General features: G+C 42.8%; 1 protein-coding gene across 1 annotated transcript in view; it reads right to left on the bottom strand.

Annotated features, from left to right (window-relative positions):
* The window catches only part of tns1a (tensin 1a), a 116449-nt gene that overhangs the window by 9165 nt on the left and 86947 nt on the right, over positions 1 to 20337 (bottom strand). Inside the window, exons 18-24 of the mRNA XM_061716067.1 lie at positions 6099 to 7781; positions 5321 to 5401; positions 4869 to 5029; positions 3317 to 3461; positions 1217 to 1291; positions 797 to 823; positions 463 to 544 (exon numbers count right to left, since the gene is read on the bottom strand). Coding sequence (XP_061572051.1) covers positions 463 to 544; positions 797 to 823; positions 1217 to 1291; positions 3317 to 3461; positions 4869 to 5029; positions 5321 to 5401; positions 6099 to 7781 — 2254 coding nt within the window. The remainder of the gene's footprint in view (positions 1 to 462; positions 545 to 796; positions 824 to 1216; positions 1292 to 3316; positions 3462 to 4868; positions 5030 to 5320; positions 5402 to 6098; positions 7782 to 20337) is intronic.

The following is a 20337-nucleotide window of genomic DNA, read 5'->3' as shown; positions in this document are numbered from 1 at the left end:
CCCCATTTGGATGTTGCCAGATTTTAAGACCTGGCAACTAAAAGATTAATTCTTATAATGTTTAGTTATGTAAACTTTACTGAAAGATGTTTGTAGCACGGCGCGTGCTACGGGGCCAGACCGACAGGACAGAGAGGAACCAGAGTTTTGTGCAGAACCTTTTTATTTGCAATCACCGCCACACGTGCACAAGCAGCACATTCTGTCAGCAGCAGACCACCCGACCTGCAGCTTCTGTCTCTCCCTTATAAGGCTGGCAGGGTGGAGAGGCTGACGGGCCACACCTGTGTCCCGTCAGCCTGAGTGGCTGCAGGTCCTCCACCCTGCCACAATGTTGTTTTTTCTTTTTTTTTTGCATATGTTGTATCAAAACTAATGAATAAAATAGTCAGTGTGTATCATATTAAAGCAAAACCAAACACTTATGTTAAAGAAGTGGAATTAAAAGGTGGAGCGACTCACCCATCGATGGTGTGGATGGGACTGCAGGAGGAGAGAGGAGTGTTAAACGCTTGTCCCCTCGAGTCCCCGAAGCCACGATTATCTGCAGGAAACAAACACACATGAACATAGAAGGACTCGTGGCGTCTGCTCTGTTATGCACTAAAAATAAAAAGGTTGTGAGTGTCAGAAGTCAAACTAAAAGCTGGTGATACACAAACAGAAGATCAAAAATAAGAGAAAGAGAAAAAAAATCCCTTAAAAGCTGGATGCAGAACTGAAAATAAAAAAATCCTAAAGATCCTAAGATAAGTTGTTCATGGTTCGGAGACTCTTTGGCCAGCGGTGCCCTTACCTTGCTCTCCATCATTAGAGTCAGACTCTGACAGCCAGAAAAGACAGAAACAGAAGGAAGAGGAGGAGACAAATCGAGAGTGTGGGAACATTTAGGGGTGCATGAACAGCGTGGAGCAGCAGGGGGAAGCAGAGACTAGACAGCGTTACAGCCTTTCCTGCAGAATCAGCTCAGAGCTACAGTATGACATAATGCAGAGATGCTGAACAGGAGGAGGATCAGAGGAAACTCAAAGCATCTGTAAGTGAAGCAGAAACAGCTTCTAGGCTGTCTGATGAAGTCTGTGCTTTAAAAATACTCTAAGTCTTGACTTTTACCTTCCACGAGAGCGCTGTGGCGTAAAATGCAAATAATCTGCATCGACTGAAAATAATGTTAACTCATGTTTGGTTGGAATTGTCTTGCATCTTAAATACCAACCTGATGCACCCTGCTGATGAGACTTGAGTCCCGACGCTGACTGAGGACTCACCGTCGAACCCGGAGTCGAGCGAGCTGATTAAAAAAAGAAAAAGAGACAGTGATTAAAAAGTAGTTCATCAATGACAGGAAGAAGATGAGAAGAGAGACAAAATGGTTTTATTGTAACTGCTGTAGATATTACTAATCTGTGTGTCCGACACATGTGGGAACCTCTGATTAGAAGGGAAAATTAGAATCACAAAAGATTTTGTGGACGAAATCAGAGGATGTTTCTTTGAAAAAAAGAAGCATGGTGTTTTGGAAGTGCAGGAACTGTCTTGTACTTGTGAAACACGGAGGTGCCAGCGTCATGGTTTGTCTAGATGCTTTAGGGCCAGTGTTGGGTTCAGGGTCTCGTCATTGCAATAACAAGGTCAGGAAAAATTGATGCACCAACTCCTGAACTATATTTCTCTATTTCTAAGTCTGGTTCTGTTAGGGTTGATGAAGATCTTTTTAAACTATACATTGCTAATTATAAATGTAATTTTATGTCACTCTGTGGTTTTCCTGCTTTACAAACCAAGCTATCTTATGGTTCACTGCAAAAACTCAAAATCTTACCAGGAATATTTGTCTTATTTCTAGTTAAAATGTCTAATTTTTAGTCAAAAAATCTCATGACACTTAAAACAAAAGTCATTACCAGAAAAATAACTTGTTATTTGACAGTTTTCACCTGTTTCCAGTAAATTTTCACTTGAAATAAGTAGAAAAATCTGCCAGTGAGACAAGATTTATCTTCTCATTACAAGCAAAAAAATCTTGTTCCACTGGCAGATTTTTCTACTTATTTTAAGTTAAAATCTACTTCCTTAAACAGGTGAAAATTGTTGTTTTTTTCCAGTGATGAGTCTTGTTTTAAGTGTAATAAGATTTTTTTTGACTAAAAATGAGACATTTTAACTAGAAATAAGACAAATATTCTTGTTAGGATTTTGAGTTTTTGCAGTGTTAATACTAAATAAAGAACAATTTATTCCTTCTTCCATGAATGTGTTCCTCTACTTCCAACCTCAGCATGTAGCTGATTGGGTTTAACGTAAAGACAGGTGTGCAGGAGCTGTATGTCCTCACTCTCATCTCTACCGGCTAATACAAATATCCAACCATGGATCCAACGTTGTCCTGCATCCTGCTCTTGCTGAGCTCGTTTGGGTGTTTACATGGAAGAAGGGCCGACGTGGCCCGCAGCTCGGAGGTTCTGTCTGTGGTCCTGCACTGATCGGGCTCCTGTCAGTGCAAATCACCACACGCATGTACTGATGCAGCAACACCAGGTCCTTCACGTGGGTAGGAATGACAAGGAATCCATCTGACGGACAACTGTGGTCCTGGTGTTGAGGTGGAAACGTGTCCACGTTCTTCTGGGCTCCACAGGAACCCAAGAACGGATACTTCAGAGTCCAATACAATGTCCATCCCTTTCTTCTGCCACTGTGTGGAAGCTTGCTGGTCCTGCAGGAGGCACCGCAGCAGCTCGGCCAGCGTGGATCCCAGACAGAGATGCTGCTCATCCAGAAAGAATGAATGAATGAATGAAAACACCACAGAACACGCCTGGATCGGTTTACATTTCTTCCCCGGGGACGGGCGGCTGTGGGCGGACGATGAGCCTCCGGCCTGCGAGGCCTGGGGTTCAGGAGGAAAACCAGGATGTCCAGGGGTCAGGAAGGAGTGGAGGAATGGAGCAGCGGGACAGAGGACACTGGCATCAACAGTGGAGGTGGGATGCTCGTGATTGTGAAGAGAAACTGTGGAGTATTTCATTTCATAAATGATTTGTATTTATCGTTTTTGTCTGCAAAACTCTCATAAGTTTAATTTCTTAGTAATAATCTAAAACAAGATGATTAAACCAAAGAAATATGGAGATTTTAGTTTAGTTGAAACTTTGTTCATTTGACATTTGTATTTTTGTGTAACCTGCAATACACTTGTGGCTCAAAACTCCACTGACCTTTTAAGGGTTAGTGTTTTGTACTGTTTTCATTTTAAAAAAGTGGGGGTTCTGGAGGTTTGGAGAGCGCCCCGTGTCTGCAGGCAGCGTAAACCTACACATGTTGAAGTAAGGAGTCTGTGGCGACACGGGGAAGCGGGGGGTCATGGGGGAATTCTCACCACCGCCTCCAAAGGTGGGACTGTTGGCAAAGTGGCCGGCATCATCGTCCTCAAACGCCTCGCGGTAGCTGTGCATGGGGCCCTGGAAGCACACAAAGTGTAATAATAATAATCTGAAAAATAGACTAAACAGATCCTGAGGTCTTTAAAAAAAACAAAGTTCAGTTTAGCTGATGCTGCTTTCCGTAAAAAAGAAAGTTATCTGAGCTTTTTCCATAAACGGTATTAGAAGAACTGGACTAACCATCTGTGACATCACCCATAGAGTTTCTGAAAACTTGTGAGGTTAACGCCACCCAACCCCACTTAATCCAAAAAACAGGCAAATGGGTGTAACGATCAAGTCTTTGGGTTAGTTGGATCACACCCTCCTAACCTCAGTTATTTTAGCTGAGCTCATGGTCATTTAGGACGCTAACTATCTGTACTTTACATTCATTCTGGTGGAATCTGTCCATCCATCCGCTTCTCATCATCTGAGACGAGACTTTTGGAGCTGAAATGAAGAGTGGAGGATGGAAATGTGGCTGACGAAGGCTAGGAGGAGGTTGGTTGGCCTGATAACCTCGAGGGCTGAATGAAATCACTGCTGACTCACAAAGCTGCCGTCTACTCTAATATACAGTTTAAATTAAGTTCAAACGTACATTAAGGCCTTTTGTATGTCTGCAAACTGTTAAAGGGACTCATGAGGTTGAATTCTCTCTAAGAGTCAAAATATCTGATAAATATCTGAGTATGAATAAATACCAGGAATCTGACTTCAGTTACATCTGATCTTCTTAAAATGAGGAACTGAAAACATATCTACAAAAAGTTGCCACAGTTGTATTCACTAATCAGGATCATTCATCCTACAGAATGCAGATATTCAATACAAACACGTTTTTTTTCAAAATAAAATGTAATGTACATGAATATTGTCCACATTTAACTGATAACTTCTGGATACAATGTAGAAAAAAAAAGCCACATGACGTTCTTATGTTGTAAAGTGTATGTATGCATGTATAAGTATGTGTGTGAGTATAATTACAGTATATAATAATAATAATAATAATAATAATAATAATAATAATGTTATTTAGCAGTGTGTGAATATTTAGTAGTAGTAGTAGTAGTAGTAGTAGTGGAGTTTATTTCGAATATGAATCATTTATCATCATTCATCATATGAATATCATCATTTTATAAATACAGGTTAAATGATCAGTGAATGGGGGTAGGACTAAATAAGTTTACACTTCTTCCTACTCCTTTTTTGGCACATGTAAATCAAGATAGCAAGTTTTAAAAGGATGAAATTCTTTGTTTTGTTGTTTTGTTTTCTTAAACTTCTCATGAAGTGTTGTTTCTTTTTTTTTTTTACATGTACAAAAATAAAATAAATCAAATCAAATTAAAAAAAAAAAAAGTCAGCCTGCTCAATGATCCTCCCCCTCAAAGCCTTTCAAATCACGGTAACCCCCAAGAAACCACATGTCCGTACCTCTCTGGGTCTTCCTCCCGGGTTGAGGGCCAGATTGTTGGCAAAGTCTGGTGATTGTGCTGCCGACATGTCGTGGCTGCTCTGGTACTGGCCCTCGCTCGTGGTCCGACGTCTGCCTGACTCTTGCATCGACTCTGGGGTCATTCCTGGGGAGCGAACTCCTGAAACCCCCCCAAAAAATGTACACTGTGTTGAACTCGTCTTTTTCTGCTGATCTAAAAACATTTTTCAGGTTTGAAATCGGTCAAAAATGTAAAAAGGGAGTGATTGACTGATAAATATGTTTAATGTGTTGAGAGGTGGCTTTTGGAGGTAAAAACTGCAGTGAGGAAGTGATGTAAAGTCATGAAGAAGGCAATTACAGAATAATTTCAACATAAATAGGAGAAACTCAGGGTGAAAGAAAGACTCAACAAATGCAGGAAAATAAAAGTGAGGCAAAGTGAACAAACCAGAGAAGGAATAGGAGCGGTGGCGGTCAGATTGTTGTGGTGCCATGCTTTCACAGATGCCCCGGATACGAGCGTTGTACTCTGTTCCCGGGGAATGATGTCAGGAGGAAGGGAGGCGGCAGGTAGAGGAGGAGGAGGAGGAGGAGAAGGAGGATGAGGGAGGTGCAGAGGAGGAAGCAATGGCAGGAAGGGTGTTTCCACAGAAAACAATTAAATAAAAAAAGGAGAGGAGAAATCATAACAGAAATGAGTTTAATGGAGGGTTTTTGAAAGAGTTTAGTGATACAGGGTTCAGGACTACAAGATGTTTGTAAACTGCTTAAAAATCTCACAAGAGAGCATTTTTGTTTGCTCAGCATGACCTGTGACAGTATCTACCTGTATAAGAACAGGAATTTATGCTTTTTCTCCACTGGGAGGCACCTGGGAGCCTCGGTATCGTTGCACATTAAGGTGCTGTATATTCTGAATGCGGACAATGCGTGGAAGTTGGAGCCTCTGAACGCTCGGCTATTCTTACTCTGGTCCCATCTCCATCTCAGCAGCTCTGCTTCCGTTCAGCTGCAGAGCTAATTCTGTGAACGCAGGTCATCCCTCTGGTACGGCACTGCTGAAAGCTACACTGCTCACGTTCTGCTGGGTGGTTCAAACTACACACCTTTTCTCTTAGCCCCTGTCAGCGATTTTGGACGCAGGCTTGTATCACTATGGATCTTTTTTAAGGAGTGGGGACAAGTGTTTTAGCAAAAATAACCGACACTGGATCCCAGAGACTTACCGGCTATACGGTGAGCGACGAGGCCCTCCAGGTTCAGCGACTCCTCCTCGGCGTCTTGCTCTTTGGGCAGGGGTGAAGGAGATATATCCTTAGGCTGAGGGGTGAAGGTGGGAAGGGGAGAAGAAGAGGTGCTGTATCCGGGGTATGGAGATGGCCCCTGCAGGTCTGGGGAGTGCGAAATTCCACTGCCTGGATATGAGTTATTAGCCTTGTGTGGTGCCTGCTGGCTGAAACTAGAGAAGGAATCCGCGGCGTAGTTGTGGGGTGCTTGCCGTGAGTGGAGGTAGGGCTCCGGGGTGTGTGTTGGGGTGGTGTTTTGTTGTTGGTGGCCAGCGTGGGACCTCTGGGGAGAGTACGCTGGAGACTCCATGACTGGACTCTGGTTAGCCGATGCCGACACCCTCCCAGTTGATCGTAGGGGTTGATGGTAGGCATTGTTGACCGGCCCGGAGTTGTTGTAGCCATGAATGGCAGAGTCTGCTTGATACGAGGGCCGGGCCAGCGTCTGGGAGAAGGGAACCTGGGAGGAGTTCAGGCTGTTCTCCCCAGGTGGTGCACTGTGTGACTTGGACATGGGGGAGTTGACTGGGTCCAGGTCAAGCATCAGCATGTTCAATGCCTCAATGCTCTGCTCGATATCTCGCTGTGAGGCTGAGGTGGGGAAGTGGGGCAGACTGTGCGTTGACTGGAGAGGAGGGCCAAAGGGATCATCTGGAAGACTATGCTGATGCCAAGCATTGAGACCTCTTTGAACAGCCTCCCGGCTGCTGGTGCTCCTCTCAGGCGCCCTAGGCATCATTTTGGGGTTGGTTTCAGGACTACCCGGAGGTTGATTCCCATAGGACGGTGACTGGTACATTCCTCCTCCATTTTGGTAATTGTTGTATCCCCCCTGAGGCGAAGATGAGTCCACAGACCTCTCTTGCATCGCCGAAGCGGTTCTTACTCCATGCACAGGCATTTCTTTCAGCTTTTCCCCAAGAACGTTTCTCTCGAGGTATGGGCCGTCGTTGTGTCCGCTGACAGGAGTCTGTGATTGATAGTACTGGTCACCTGGTGTTCCCTGGCCCTCCAGAGATGAGAGCGTACCCAGACTTTCCACACTATTACCCTCTTGGCTATTAGGCAGTTCGTCGTCAAGGATATCGGTCTCACGCTCCTCTGTTGAAGGGACGGCAGCTAGTCTGGTGTGGCCCCCGTTGACATGCACCTGCGCAGGAACCAGGTGTCGGACTCCCCCTCCTGGACTGGTAGACGTCGACAGGTAAGCTTGCCGCTGCGTTGGTGCTTCAAGGCCACTCAGAAGCTGGTCCAGCTCTCGTTTCTCCTGCGGGCTAAGTGCTGGCTGGGTTGTCGTTGGATTGTTGTGGCTCACGGCAGTCTGCAAGGGATGGCTGTGCTCATCAGTACGATCAGTTTTAATTGATGCTGTTGAGTTGCCTGAGTCACTACTCACGGAGAGTGTGTGGTCGACAGCGGGCAGGGAGGTGTGGCCTGTCACAGGAAGGGTATGCTCAGTGGTTTGCAGGGGATGGCTGGCCTGTGTCAAGGAGTTCTCTGCATTTGTTAAGGGGTTTTCACAGACTGGGAGGCCGTTGATGGTGACAACTCCCTCCAGGGAGTCTTTCTTGCAGACCCGGGCATAAAGACTTCCATCAAGTGGACCCTGGGTGTGAACAACATCTGAAAGAGGCACAGAGAGACACAAGAAAACGAATTAATACAGTTTTGTGCATATACTTAGTAAAAGGAAACGCACACCCTTTTCCTTGGAAATTTGCAAATCTTTTTGTGTTCAATGCGTAAGAACTGGCTCCGAACATGATGTATTTTTGTACAGTATCACCAACCCAAAAGCACATTGATTGAATTTCAATTGATCCTTGCGACCCTGAATTTCAGCATGTAGCACATCTACCAACAACAAACCTCTTTGGCCCTATTAATAGCCAATTTGCAGGTCTGAAGCCCCCGTCACATAGCATCAGAGCAGGCCCACATACTCTGACGTGAACAAGGATGGGTCTGCCCGGCACTCGGAAACAGCTGGTCGGTGTGAACCAAAGAAAAGTGGACCGGTGTCAATTTGGAGGCCCAGAGCGTCACTGGGGGAGGACGAGCCATCTACTGCTGAATCATGTCAGCAATGTCGGACTGACTGCATATGAGGTGTGAACAGGCTTAACTAAAAGTAAATACATGTTTTTCTTTTATTAAGTGCAAAGTTTCAGTAGCTATTTTCAGGTGTAATTTGCTGACTGGACCAGGTTATAGTTCTTGTAAACAAACTCCTTTCAGCTTTTTTTTGCTGCCTTTGGCACATAAATGCATATATGTGTCCAGGACTGAATTCGCAATTGGAAGAGTTCATTTTCGACTGAACTTGAAACCATGGCACACCAACAAACACGCACCAAGTCCTTCTGAGGTAACACAGGAAGAAAGTTTCTCTTATGCGGGATTCCTGTACAAAGTGATACACAACAGACGCCCGGTCCCGGCTGGCTCGTGTGTGGACGTTCCAAACTGAGCGACCCCTGGGGACAGATGGTGGCTCGCTGGTGGACCGCAGCTATTTCAAAACCCAACATGTCAACAACAACTCCCTGGCGCAGAAGCAACAAGAATGAGAGGGCAGGCGGGGAAGCTGTAAACACAGTTTGTTCCTGTGGTTGTTCTGAATGTCGACACATTATGGCGGTATACATGAAGGGTTAGAGTTACACTTAGATGGGAGGGATGGGGATTAGTCTGGCTCCTTATGTTATTAGATCTAATATGACATATTGAAAAAAAGATAAATGAATAAAAATAGAATGTTCTATTTTGATTATAACTTTAAAAAAAATACTAAACGCTATTAATTTGAGATAAAAACATCTTCCTTACCTGTACAAGTCAGCGCTCTCAATTTTTACATCATTATTACAAGCAAACCTTCAGATAAAATGAAAGCTGCCAGATTGTAGTCCTTCAGGCACTGATTTAGTGAGCGTCTTCACTAAATCTAAATCTTCCAGTCCTCTCTGATTCATGTCCTCCCATCATGCAACATGTGCTCTAGTGGAGCAAGGCAGGGTTGTACCACTGACACCGCCCAGGGGGGTGAGCTGGCACTGTGGGAAGATCGCTGCCTGTTCCCGGCAGCGGGGGGAGGGACTCCGTAGCCGTCAGCACCTCCACTTCCACAAGGAAGATAAGTCATTTTAGATAAACTACAACTCCCACGCCACATGTTTGGAGCGCCCTGCCGGGTGACATCATCAGGGGATCCCTCAACTGTGTGCCACCTCCCCTCCCTGCACCATAGCGTCCATAACAATGTGTCTATTCTACGTGTATTTTAAGGCCTCAGATCTTGGTCATCTTCAATGTTTGATCAAAGTGTTTTGTTGAACTGTTTCTGGCTCATTCTGAGCTTTACCAGAGAAGGGTTTGCCCTTCCTGCCGCTGATAAAAGGCGATCTTTAAGTGCTCAGAGCCACTTTTGCTGGGGTGACACTTTTTCCAGCTGCTGGTTAAATCCACAGAGCAGACGCTACCAGCTGACATGTCAACAGCTCAGCGAGGGATTAAAGAAGGGGTGAGATAAAAATCCAGATGCTTTCCAGTAACACAATGTTGCTTTCATTTTGCAATGATATTACACAAAATTACAGACACACGTAGGGCTGGGCGATTTTGGACAAAAATAAAATCCCGATTTTTTTTCTCTGAAAACCCGATTTTCGATTTCAATTTTCGATTTTTTTCCTAAAACTACAAAAGACAATGGAATAAATTGTTTCAAATATTTTATCTTTATTTTTAAAGAAAAATAGCAAACAAATGTCCCTATTGGGAATGAAGTGCAATTGAAAGATACTGTAAGTCCTCCTTGAGTTTAGTAAAGTGACAACATTTACAATTTTCTTGACCAAACAAAGATGACTAGACAAGCTCTGTCTGTAATGCAGCCAGCTGCACAAAAGGAAAATCGATTTTCCGATTTTCCTTTTTTTAACATCGATTGTGATTAATAAATCCGATTTAGATTTAAAATCGATTAATCGCACAGCCCTAGACACACAGCGCAAATCTGAGAGGTTCTTTATAAAAGCATCTTGTCTGATTGTTGAATGGACAAACAATCAATTTGTCTGAACCACACAATTATGTTCTGTTTCAAGTTTATCCTTTAAATGGAAATACAAAGGGATGAGGGGAAGCTGTTAAAATGATATTTCAACTTTACAATGATTTATATCCATCATTCGCTGCAATAAAATGAACTCATTGTGTGTTGCTTCAGTTCACACCTGGGAAGACTGGCAAATGTCTTGAATGTTTCTTACTTACATCATAATATTTCTTACTGTGGACTATTGAATTATGTGAAAATGGTTTAATAACCATTTATAGACCAATGTGGAGCAACCGTTGCTCATGTTTTTCTCTCTTGGCATCGGGTTAACACACATCTGAGTGCTCCAGACCACAAAACTTCTAAAACATCTGCTTTTGCAGCGGTCTGAACACCTTCTGATGACAAATTCATGATTAATAGCCCCTGCCTGCGATCATCCTCTTAAATCTGCTGGAAGGGGGCACTTAGTATTGCCCACATTTGTTTTTGGCTTAATTTTGTTGACAAACAATAGCACAGAGAGGATGACTTTTATTCCTGTCTCTGTTGTAGAGTCACATGTCTTTAATATCCAGCATGATGTTTTTCTTTCGGCCTACGTGCACATACCCAGCTTGAAAATAAATACCGGTTCGACTTGGACGCCCTAATTTCGGATACGACTTAAGTCGAGGCATGGAGACAACCTACGCCAAGCGCTGCATTTGACTTATGAAACATGAACACAGGTATACAGTAGTTATGTTAACAGTTGCATATCATGTCCAAACATGGCGCGTGTTTGTACGGTAGCGTGAAAGTCAGCAGGGCTCCGGCCCGGTGTTACGTCTAATGATCACGATTATGAATGACATAAACCAGCAGCTCTCTGTCAGAATAGAGCAAATAGCTTTCGTCTGGTGTCAACAAATAGCTGCAACCAGGGCTCAAATTAGCCTGCTTGACTCACTGAGGCTTGGCTAATGCAAACAGTGAACAACTCTTTTCCTATTCCGGTAGATGAGTGGAACATGCCATTCTTCATGGTTCACAGCCGAAGCTGTGCTCGCCACTTCTCAATTTAATAGTCAGTAAACTCCAAAGTGGCTTCAAGCTGTATTTATGTGTAAAACCTTTAAAAAACGACTTCTCCAGCTGCTCTTTTTTAACACGCAGACCCACACCTGTGAGTGCTCTTTATTCTGTCACGTGACAGGTGCTTTCCTGTCCCGGGGAAGCAGCAGAGACATTGCTCATACAGGGCCTTAAGTGTTCGCTGGAGTGTTTCCTCGCTACATCGCGGCTCTGGAGGCAATTAAAAAGCCATTGTAACACCTGTGCCCAATGGTTTATTATAAATAGACAATGTGCTACAAACACTGTTATTGCTGCATCAAATAGACTTCTGGGAGGATTATACGCGCGGCACATTTGAGATTAACAGACTGGGGGACTGAAGCCGCCCATTTGTCAGCATATCCACAAAGGAATGAGAACAAATATAATTAGTGCGTCATTTGATACTGGACCCCGTCAATAAATGTGCCACATCTACTTGATAAATATACCCGCTTTTTTTTTTTTTGAGTCGACCAGCAACTTCATGTCACACTGACTTTATTATCATTCCTGCTGTGTGTAAAAGTTGACCTCAAATTTATAATATATTTCACCAAATAACATTTTTCCACTCAACTATTAACAGATTTCTAATTTAGCAGCGTAATTTGTTCATATTTGACATTATATACGATTTTTTTTTTATTTGGTAATGTCCCAGAACGTCTCTTTTTATTCAAATTACATAAAAGATGCATTACGTTCTTTCATCGCATTCAATTAATTAATTTTGAATCGAAAGTTTTTTGTGAGTGGGTCGGATTTTAAATGGTTCTAAGAGGGTTTCAGTAAATCTGGACACTTCAAAGACAACATGATGACCTTATTAAAAGGGTCAAACCCATTTTTACGAAACACATATAGGTGTAAATATAGAAAGATGGATTAAATAGACGACTTCTATGAGGACTGGTGTATGATTTCATGCATGCATTCACGTTTATAAATGTACATCCGAGCAGATGAACATCTCCAGTTCACACGGCCATCTGTGGGGGGGCCTGGGGCTTGCAGAGATGAAAGGAACCATTTATAAAATAGATAAAAACATGGATAAAATAAATAAAAATGAACAGTGAAACTGTTTTTTTAAGACAAAGTAAAAAAAAACGTGAGCACAGTTTACCTAAAAATAACCATTGATGGGGGGAGCTCCCATGATGCAGTGGTCCTACACTTCTTATACGTCATTATTACTGCAGTTAAAACCGTTCTCGTTACTGTCTGAAGTGCAAATGTTGCTGTACTTAAATACTCGTTTGCTGTGTCGTCTTCCTGTTCATTAAGATGCTTTTCTTCCCACTGTCGCTTTGTACTTTCTCAGAATGGGGAACTACACAAAAGACAAGATTCAAAGTTTTCTGCTGGGATATTTAAGAACTTTTCTTTTTGTGTATTTAAGCTCAGACCTCACTCAGCTGGATTATTATTTAAATACCTTAAGAAAAATGGTGAACTATTCACACCAGTGAGGTTTGGTTAACAAAATTAGCAGCCTGCTACATCTTTCATATACGTTTCCTTGGAAACCCGCCTACACGTACTGCCTTTCATCACTTGTCACAGTTTTTTGTCTGCAGGTCTGCACATGCACAAATGTATATGCTGTAATATCCATCACACCAGTGCTCTGTAAGACCTGTGTTTGTGTTTGAAATGTCACTACTGTCCTCATTTATTAAACGTTTTCCAACAAAAAAATGTGGCGTATGCTCCCAATCTTAGGCTATTTTTTTTGCAGCACAGCTTACAGAGAAAATGAGATGCCCTTATAGGGGATGGTGTGACAAGTCCATCAGCAAATAAAGGTGTCACGGTTAGTGTATCAGTGACTGGCTCAAGTAAAACTGTTTATATTTGCCACGTCTGGCTGTCGAACTGTCTAACACTGTCCGGCTGTCGCAGTCTGCGGTGACGTGATGCGACCGTATCGGTGCCTCTCCCTGAGATTGCTGCCAGGATGATGTCATCCATCCGAGTGACGATCATAAAACTACCTGGTGGTGGTCCACAGCCTTGTGATAGTCATACCCACTCTTTTCTTTTGTTCTATCTGAAGAAAATGACGCTGCAGACTGGGATCTTCTCATGGATGGATCATTTATGAGTAAATTACACTGCAAAAACAACAAGGCTGAAGGTATCACAGGAAACATTCCTGCTGCAACTATCAATCCATGAATCTTTGCTGCATCCTTCAATAAAATGCAATGTTTAAAAAAAATAAATATTTGATAAAAATGATGACTTAAATCCCCATCAGTCCTGAAAAAACAGACTTAATGTCTTATGGTTTTCTTTTTTTCAGACAAAGTTCCGACTTCTTACCTTCAGACTTAAATGTCATTTCAAAACCCAGTTTAGCCTCGTTTGCCTCCTTGCATATGAACAAGGACTAAAAGTGGACTAAACAGGATCGCGTCAGGCTCTCTAGCCTCCGTGTCTGCCTCCGTACGCCCCAGGGTCTACTGACTGGAGGTTTTATTTTCCATGCATCTGTCCATCCATCCGTCTTTCACTTACGAGGATCAGAAGCTGTCATAACAGAGCATCTGCCTTCCGTCTACGGTACCTCAGTGTGAGTCCGTCACATGCAGCTCCTCCACATTTACCTCCAAGAAACACAAACCTATTGCTCTTTTTAAAGACTGAACTTTAACACTAAAGCAAAAGCAGTCCAGGAGACATTTACCGTACTTGGCTTCCTTCACAAAAATGTGTTGTCTGCAAATGTTGCATTTCAAAACTGGAAAGCTTTCATTCATGTGTGAGAAAATATTTGTTGGAGACGTGTTGCACCATTTCTGAAGAAAAACTAATTGATGATTTATCTGCAAAAATCCTCCAGCAATAAAAAATATATTTTTTGTGAGCCAAGTGGTAAGAAAAACTTTATCTTTAACCTGCTCTAGAGGCCAAAGTTTTCACTTGACCGCCCCAAATTTTTCATCAATATGGAAGAAAACCATCCTCTTTTTTAAAATCTGCTTCATATAAACCAAGAGCAGGATTTCCAAACAAATATCACATCGACTTATGAGGAAATGTGTTGTAGTTCTCACGGTGGAAAAGACATTTCATTAAGAGTCACGCTGGTAGTTTGAGACAAAGTTTTAGCTTAGTCTCAATTAAAGCCGGATACAATGTTGCACTTGTCATCACCATGGAAACCAATCCAGCATCCAACTGCAATTTCTCCAGAAATGTAGTTCTTTTTAACTCTTTGGACTTTGCCTGAAAGTTAAAATGACGTGTCTCCAACTTTTTATCACACATATTGGTTATTTTAACTAAACTGAAGTGTCCTTTTATCGGTTGGAGGTATAACATTTTTAAGGAGAGAGACTGGAAAATACTGTACATATGTTGAAATGTGTGTATTTTTATTTTTAACTCAAGTTACTTTAGTGCCTTTAGTGCCTTTTAAACCATTTTATCCTTCTATATTGGCAGGGTGTTAGAAATCTACAGTTTTTTTTAAATATGGAAAAATAAACTTGAGCAGTTAATTCAAAGTTGGGCGATCGATGAAATTAAAAACGGTAAATCAAAAGTTGGCTGTAAGGCTGCCGGCTGAGCAATATTTGAGATTCTAATATCAAACTTTCAACCTTGAGCTTTTATCACACCGGCCTGACCGTGACCTCACAGCAGCATCACGCCGGCGCTTCTGACATCATCAACCAATCACATTTCATCCCACTGCCTTCACATACGGGCTGCTGCTATGAATCTCCACATCTAAATTTGTTGGGGGATTTTCCTGAGAAAGAGAAGATTTCCAAAAATACGAGGGATGATGTTAAGCGAGTAAACGGCCGAGGGAATGACGACAAAGGGGAGGACGTAGGGAGAAGCTGCACGGAGGCATCTTGACAGACAGTAGGAGAAAGGAGGAATTAAGAGATGAAGAGCGAGTCGGCAGGGATTCCAGGACTGGGATTTGAACCTGCTGCTGCAGCTCACTGTGCTGTCAGCAAGAGGCCTAACTGGAAGCATTATGGGCTCATGCAAGACACACACAGGCTGCTTTTAAAATAGCTGACTGTGCTCCATTTTTATGGATATGCCACAAGAAAATAACATAACTGAACATGTTCTCCTTTTCTTCAATGCACCATTGAAGAACGAAGTAATTTTTGGTGCAATCTGGTCAGTGAAACCACAAGAGGCCACTTCTTTTAATGCATTTCTCCTTGCCACATAAAGTTCCTAACTTAAACACCCCATCCAGGGGCTTTTTGTTAAATGTTAAATGTTCTGTGTCCCAGTCCGAGCTCTCCGCAGCACACATGAAGTTACCAATCAAAGTCCCGAATAGTTTTGGTGAACCCAAATTGCAGGCCGCTCATAAAATGTTCCACACACAAATTGCTCGCTCCATGACTCATTTTGTGCCATATAGGCGCCAAACACGCAGGATGCATCAACGTTGGCATGGAAACGCAATAAACAGGCAAACAGACTCTTGTGTGCGGAGCCCCAAACAGACAGAATGCTGCGCTTTTGTCATTTTGTTTGAAAAGAAACACTTTCTTTCTTGAAGGAGGAGAAAAAATCATACATGCACAGCAAAAATGATCAACTAATAAAGTTTGTTTGAACATGTGCCGCTAAGACAATGACACTGACTTCCACAGCGGTTTTAACAGATAAAGAAAGTAGCTGGTGATAATTAGAAGACCTCATACTCACCAGTTAGAGCTGTCCAGCTGCTCTTCTTGGTTCCTTGTTTTTTATTTCATTCATTCAATCTCTCCTTAACTTCACTAATTTAAAAAAGGAAAAAAAAAGGTTTAAAAAAATCCAATCTATGGCTTACAAACGGAGGTTTGAGAGAGGTCTGCTCTCGCCTGCTCAGCCTCTCTGCGTCTGTCTCACTATCTGTCTCCGTCCGTCTCTATCCAGCTATTCCAGACATGTTTGAGGGCTCGGCTTCAGCCAAATATGGGAGGAGGGCGGTGAACAGGGAAGACGGCCTGAGCTGCCGCTGGGCCCACCACACACACACACACACACACACACACACACACACACACACACACACACACACACACACACACGCACACACACACAGGAGGAGGCACCCGCACGCTCATCCTCATGTGGTTAAACACTGCTTTTAGTGGTGGTTGTCATTTCCCGGAGATTCAGGGAACCATTACAGCAAAAACTCCATGCACTCGGAGCATCAGCGGGTTTAATCATCAGCCATTACTAGTTACGCTCACGTTTAATGACATGCATTTCATGATTCAGAGCTCTTAAATGCACCAAACAAGCCCTCAGACCTGTAAAAGGTGTTGCATCGGTGTAACATTTCTAAAAACGGCACGCATGAAGTCATAATACTTTGATTAAGTAATAACAGTTCAGACCTTATTTCAAGAGAAGCTGGCAAGTTTAAAGTCTGTAATTTTCTTTAATGTTGTAATCCTTGACGTAACATAACAAATGTACAAAGGAAATGTCAAACTTCACTTAATGTAGAAAATTAAGCCTTTTCAAGCGTCATCAAACAGCGGCTTTTAAACGGAATGACTGAATTCAAGGTTTGTTCTTTAAATCCATATTTGTGAGCGAGATACTGACGTTTCCTCATCTGGACATCAAGCACTGCAGAAACCAGCTCCTCGCTTAAAATAAGACAGTTTTAACTAGATTTATGGGGTAATAGACTTCTTTCTAGAGGGGGTGTTTTGCAGTGTGCAGTCTGCTCACAATTAACAAGCTCAAACTGTGTTTTTCCAGGCAACTGTTCAACTGTTCAATATGCTAATTATAGATTTAAGCGGTCGAGTATAGAAAAAAAGGGGGAAAAAAAGCTAAATGGCGATTGTGCTTGATTCGCTGCCTGGAGCTGGTATGGGATGGCTCGCTGATCCCCTGGTGGGTAGTTAATGTGAAACTAAACCATTAGATCCCAAGCATAAAAAAACAAGTGCATCTGTCCGTTATATCGGTGATTATGCATGAGGAGACTTTTATGGCAGCCGTGCAAAGAGAGCATGAGATAAAAGGAACCACCAGGAGCTACAGTTTGTTTTGCCTCTGCAGCAACTTCATTCCCCCCTGCTGTGCTGTGTGACGCACACGAAGGTGTAACGGTGTAAAGTTTCTTTCTGTGTCTGCGGCATGACCTCACTGGGTGGAGACTGAGGTGTAACGGTAGCTAAATGGGAGCTGTGTGAACTAGCATTGCAGAAAGGTACGATAGGGTTGAGTTGGGATAATCTTATCAAATTCACTGATGCTTGTCTTGTCTATAAGATACTGCACAACTTAGCCCCTCCCCCTCTTAGTGCTTTTATTAAGCAGAAAACAACTGACAATAGTCGTCTGCAGTAAGAGGGGACTGCATAATACCTAGGAGGAGGACTGATCTTGGAGCTTTTTCAGTAAGAGCATCTCATACATGGAACAGTCTGCCAACATACAGGACTGTCTCAAAAATTAGAATATTGTGATAAAGTCCTTTATTTTCTGTAATGCAAAAATGTCATACATTCTGGATTCATTACAAATCAACTGAATTATTGCAAGCCTTTTATTATTTTAATATTGCTGATCATGGCTTACAGCTTAAGAAAACTCAAATATCCTATTTAAAAAAATTTGAATATTCTGGGAATCTTAATCGTAACTGTAAGCCATAATCATCAATATTAAAATAATAAAAGGCTTGCAATAATTCAGTTGATTTGTAATGAATCCAGAATGTATGACATTTTTTTTTTTTTTTTTTAAATTGCATTACAGAAAATAAAGAACTTTAACAGAATATTCTAATTTTCTGAGACAGTCCAGTATATCAGAAACAATGACACATATCATTCATTTAAAATTGAGTTAAAATTATGGTTAAAAGACAATCAAGTGTGTGACCATATCCAAATAACATGAAGCGTGTTTTATTTGTTTAATGTTTTACGTATTTATTGTCTTTATTCTTAAGTGTTTTATGTGTTCTTCTGTGCCCTTATGAAGTGTACAGTGTTGTTGTCCTTGTTTTAATGTATTGTTGTAAGTCTTGTAGTTGCCATCACACCTGCCCAGGGACTGCGGTTGAAATTAGCCAGGATGGCTAAACTGGCACATTTACAGAAATGTTTATGAATGTGCATTGTCCCTGTAATCTTAACCTGAATAAATAAAAAAATAAACAAGGGCGCGATGGTGGCTGTGAACTCCTTCCCTATTGGATGGCAATCATGTACCGCTTTCTGATGCCTCTCAAAGGCATATTTGCTTGTAGTCGCACACAAACCCCCTCGGAGCCCTAAACGCTGCCCTCCTGACTCCTCTGACCTCCGGGTCGACAGCTGCTTCCACCGCAGGGCTGCCAGTGGAGCAAAGGCGAAATACACAAGGTGCACTGCGTGCCTCATAAAAACATATACTAACCCTTTATAGGCCTACGCACCATCACGCATTCATGTAACGCTGACAAAAACAGATGTACATGCGTCTTTGTGCACAAAACCCAAACGCTGAATGCTCGGGACACTCTTCTGCTCAGGTTCCCCCGCGTGGTCGTGCATGACATTCCCTTTGACAACTTTGAGCTTCCCAATCCTGCACACCCGTTTAAGACACCCATCTCTCACCGAGTCCGCTCAACGAGCAGTTCCAAGGTCAGGGGATAAAAATGGCAGCGGGAAGCGTTAGCAGAGTCCTCAGACGCATGAAGATACGGGGATGAAGCATTTGTTTAACACCCAGACAAATAAACAGGTCCAGGTCGAGTCCGTTGGGCAGCGGCGTGTAAAAATAAACCGCTCCCTCGTTGACACTCATTCATTTAGCTTTGGGGTATCGGCCCGTTTTACACGTGATTGACTTACTCCCAAGCTAATGCTTCTCTTGTCATTAAGTACTTTTTCCAAATAATGAAATGGACTCGCCAGTTCTTATTTGCCACAATTTTACTGAATCAGCTTCTGGCAACTTCTCATTGTTGGATCTTCCAAAACAATCAAGACTCCCCGCGATCTGTCCAAACCTTGCAGCGTCTGACCCCCGCATTCCTCCTCCCAGCGTCCAGATTCACACGTCCGAGCGCAAGAGCGAAGGCTGCAATTAGAGAAAGGACCGAACCGGCCGAGAGGCTTTTCTGCTGAGTGCTGCGGACGCCGCCGTCCAATCAATTAGGATCAAACTTGCAATCCTGGCGATTCCCGCTGACCTTCTTGCAACACAGCAATTACTGCAATGGTTCTCTGGGGACGTGCATAAAAATGAAATGGATCTTTGCCATAAAAAGGAAAAAAAAAAGAAAAAAAAGGTCCCGTCCATAAAAGTGGATGCAGCAGCAGAACGGCTGCCAAGTCCTGACTCAACTCGGAGTGAGTACGTCTTCTTTTTCTGTGCACTTTATAGCTGTAATCATTGATCTCATCATCACCGAGGGGATCCAAGGGACTGCATAAGACCCGGCAGATCCTCAGGAGCTACAGGGAACCTTTCAATCTCTTCTCCTCATTTCCGGCACAAAGAAAAAAATATTATACTAATTAACAAGGTGTAATAATTAAGAGTGTGTGACTAGAACAGTTTGGAGGTTCACTTTTTATTGTCTCGGGGCAGATGGGGGATGACTATATTTCAAATTCCCGGACCCCTGGCACGGAAGCAGAGGTGCACTTGGAGAGCCGGGCCCGGTGGGTGTTTCAGGTTACACCCCCCCCGGAGAGGGGGCAGCCAGTAGCGGGGCGGCTGACGCCCCCCTATTTCTGCAGCAGCTATTTAAAGGCTCCACTGACAGGTCAAGGGAGGAGGACGTTGTGGGCCTCATGGATACAGGGCTCATCTTCAGTCGAGAAAAGACCAGGGGCCAGATTCACAAAACATTCTTAAGAAAAAAACTCTTCTTAAGTGTCATTTTTTTCTTAAGTTCAGTCTTAAGAAGAAAAAGGAGAAGAAGTCATATTCTCCAAAAAAGTTCTTAAGTATTTTCTCAACTTTCTTCTTAAGTTTCTTCTTAAGAAAAAACTTAAGAATAAATGGTATTCTTGA

This window comes from Cololabis saira, chromosome 24 (assembly GCF_033807715.1).
Source record: "Cololabis saira isolate AMF1-May2022 chromosome 24, fColSai1.1, whole genome shotgun sequence".
Classification (NCBI taxonomy): Eukaryota; Metazoa; Chordata; class Actinopteri; order Beloniformes; family Belonidae; genus Cololabis; species Cololabis saira.
The sequence above is the reverse complement of the archived record's forward strand: the minus strand, read 5'-3'. Positions and strand labels throughout refer to the sequence as shown.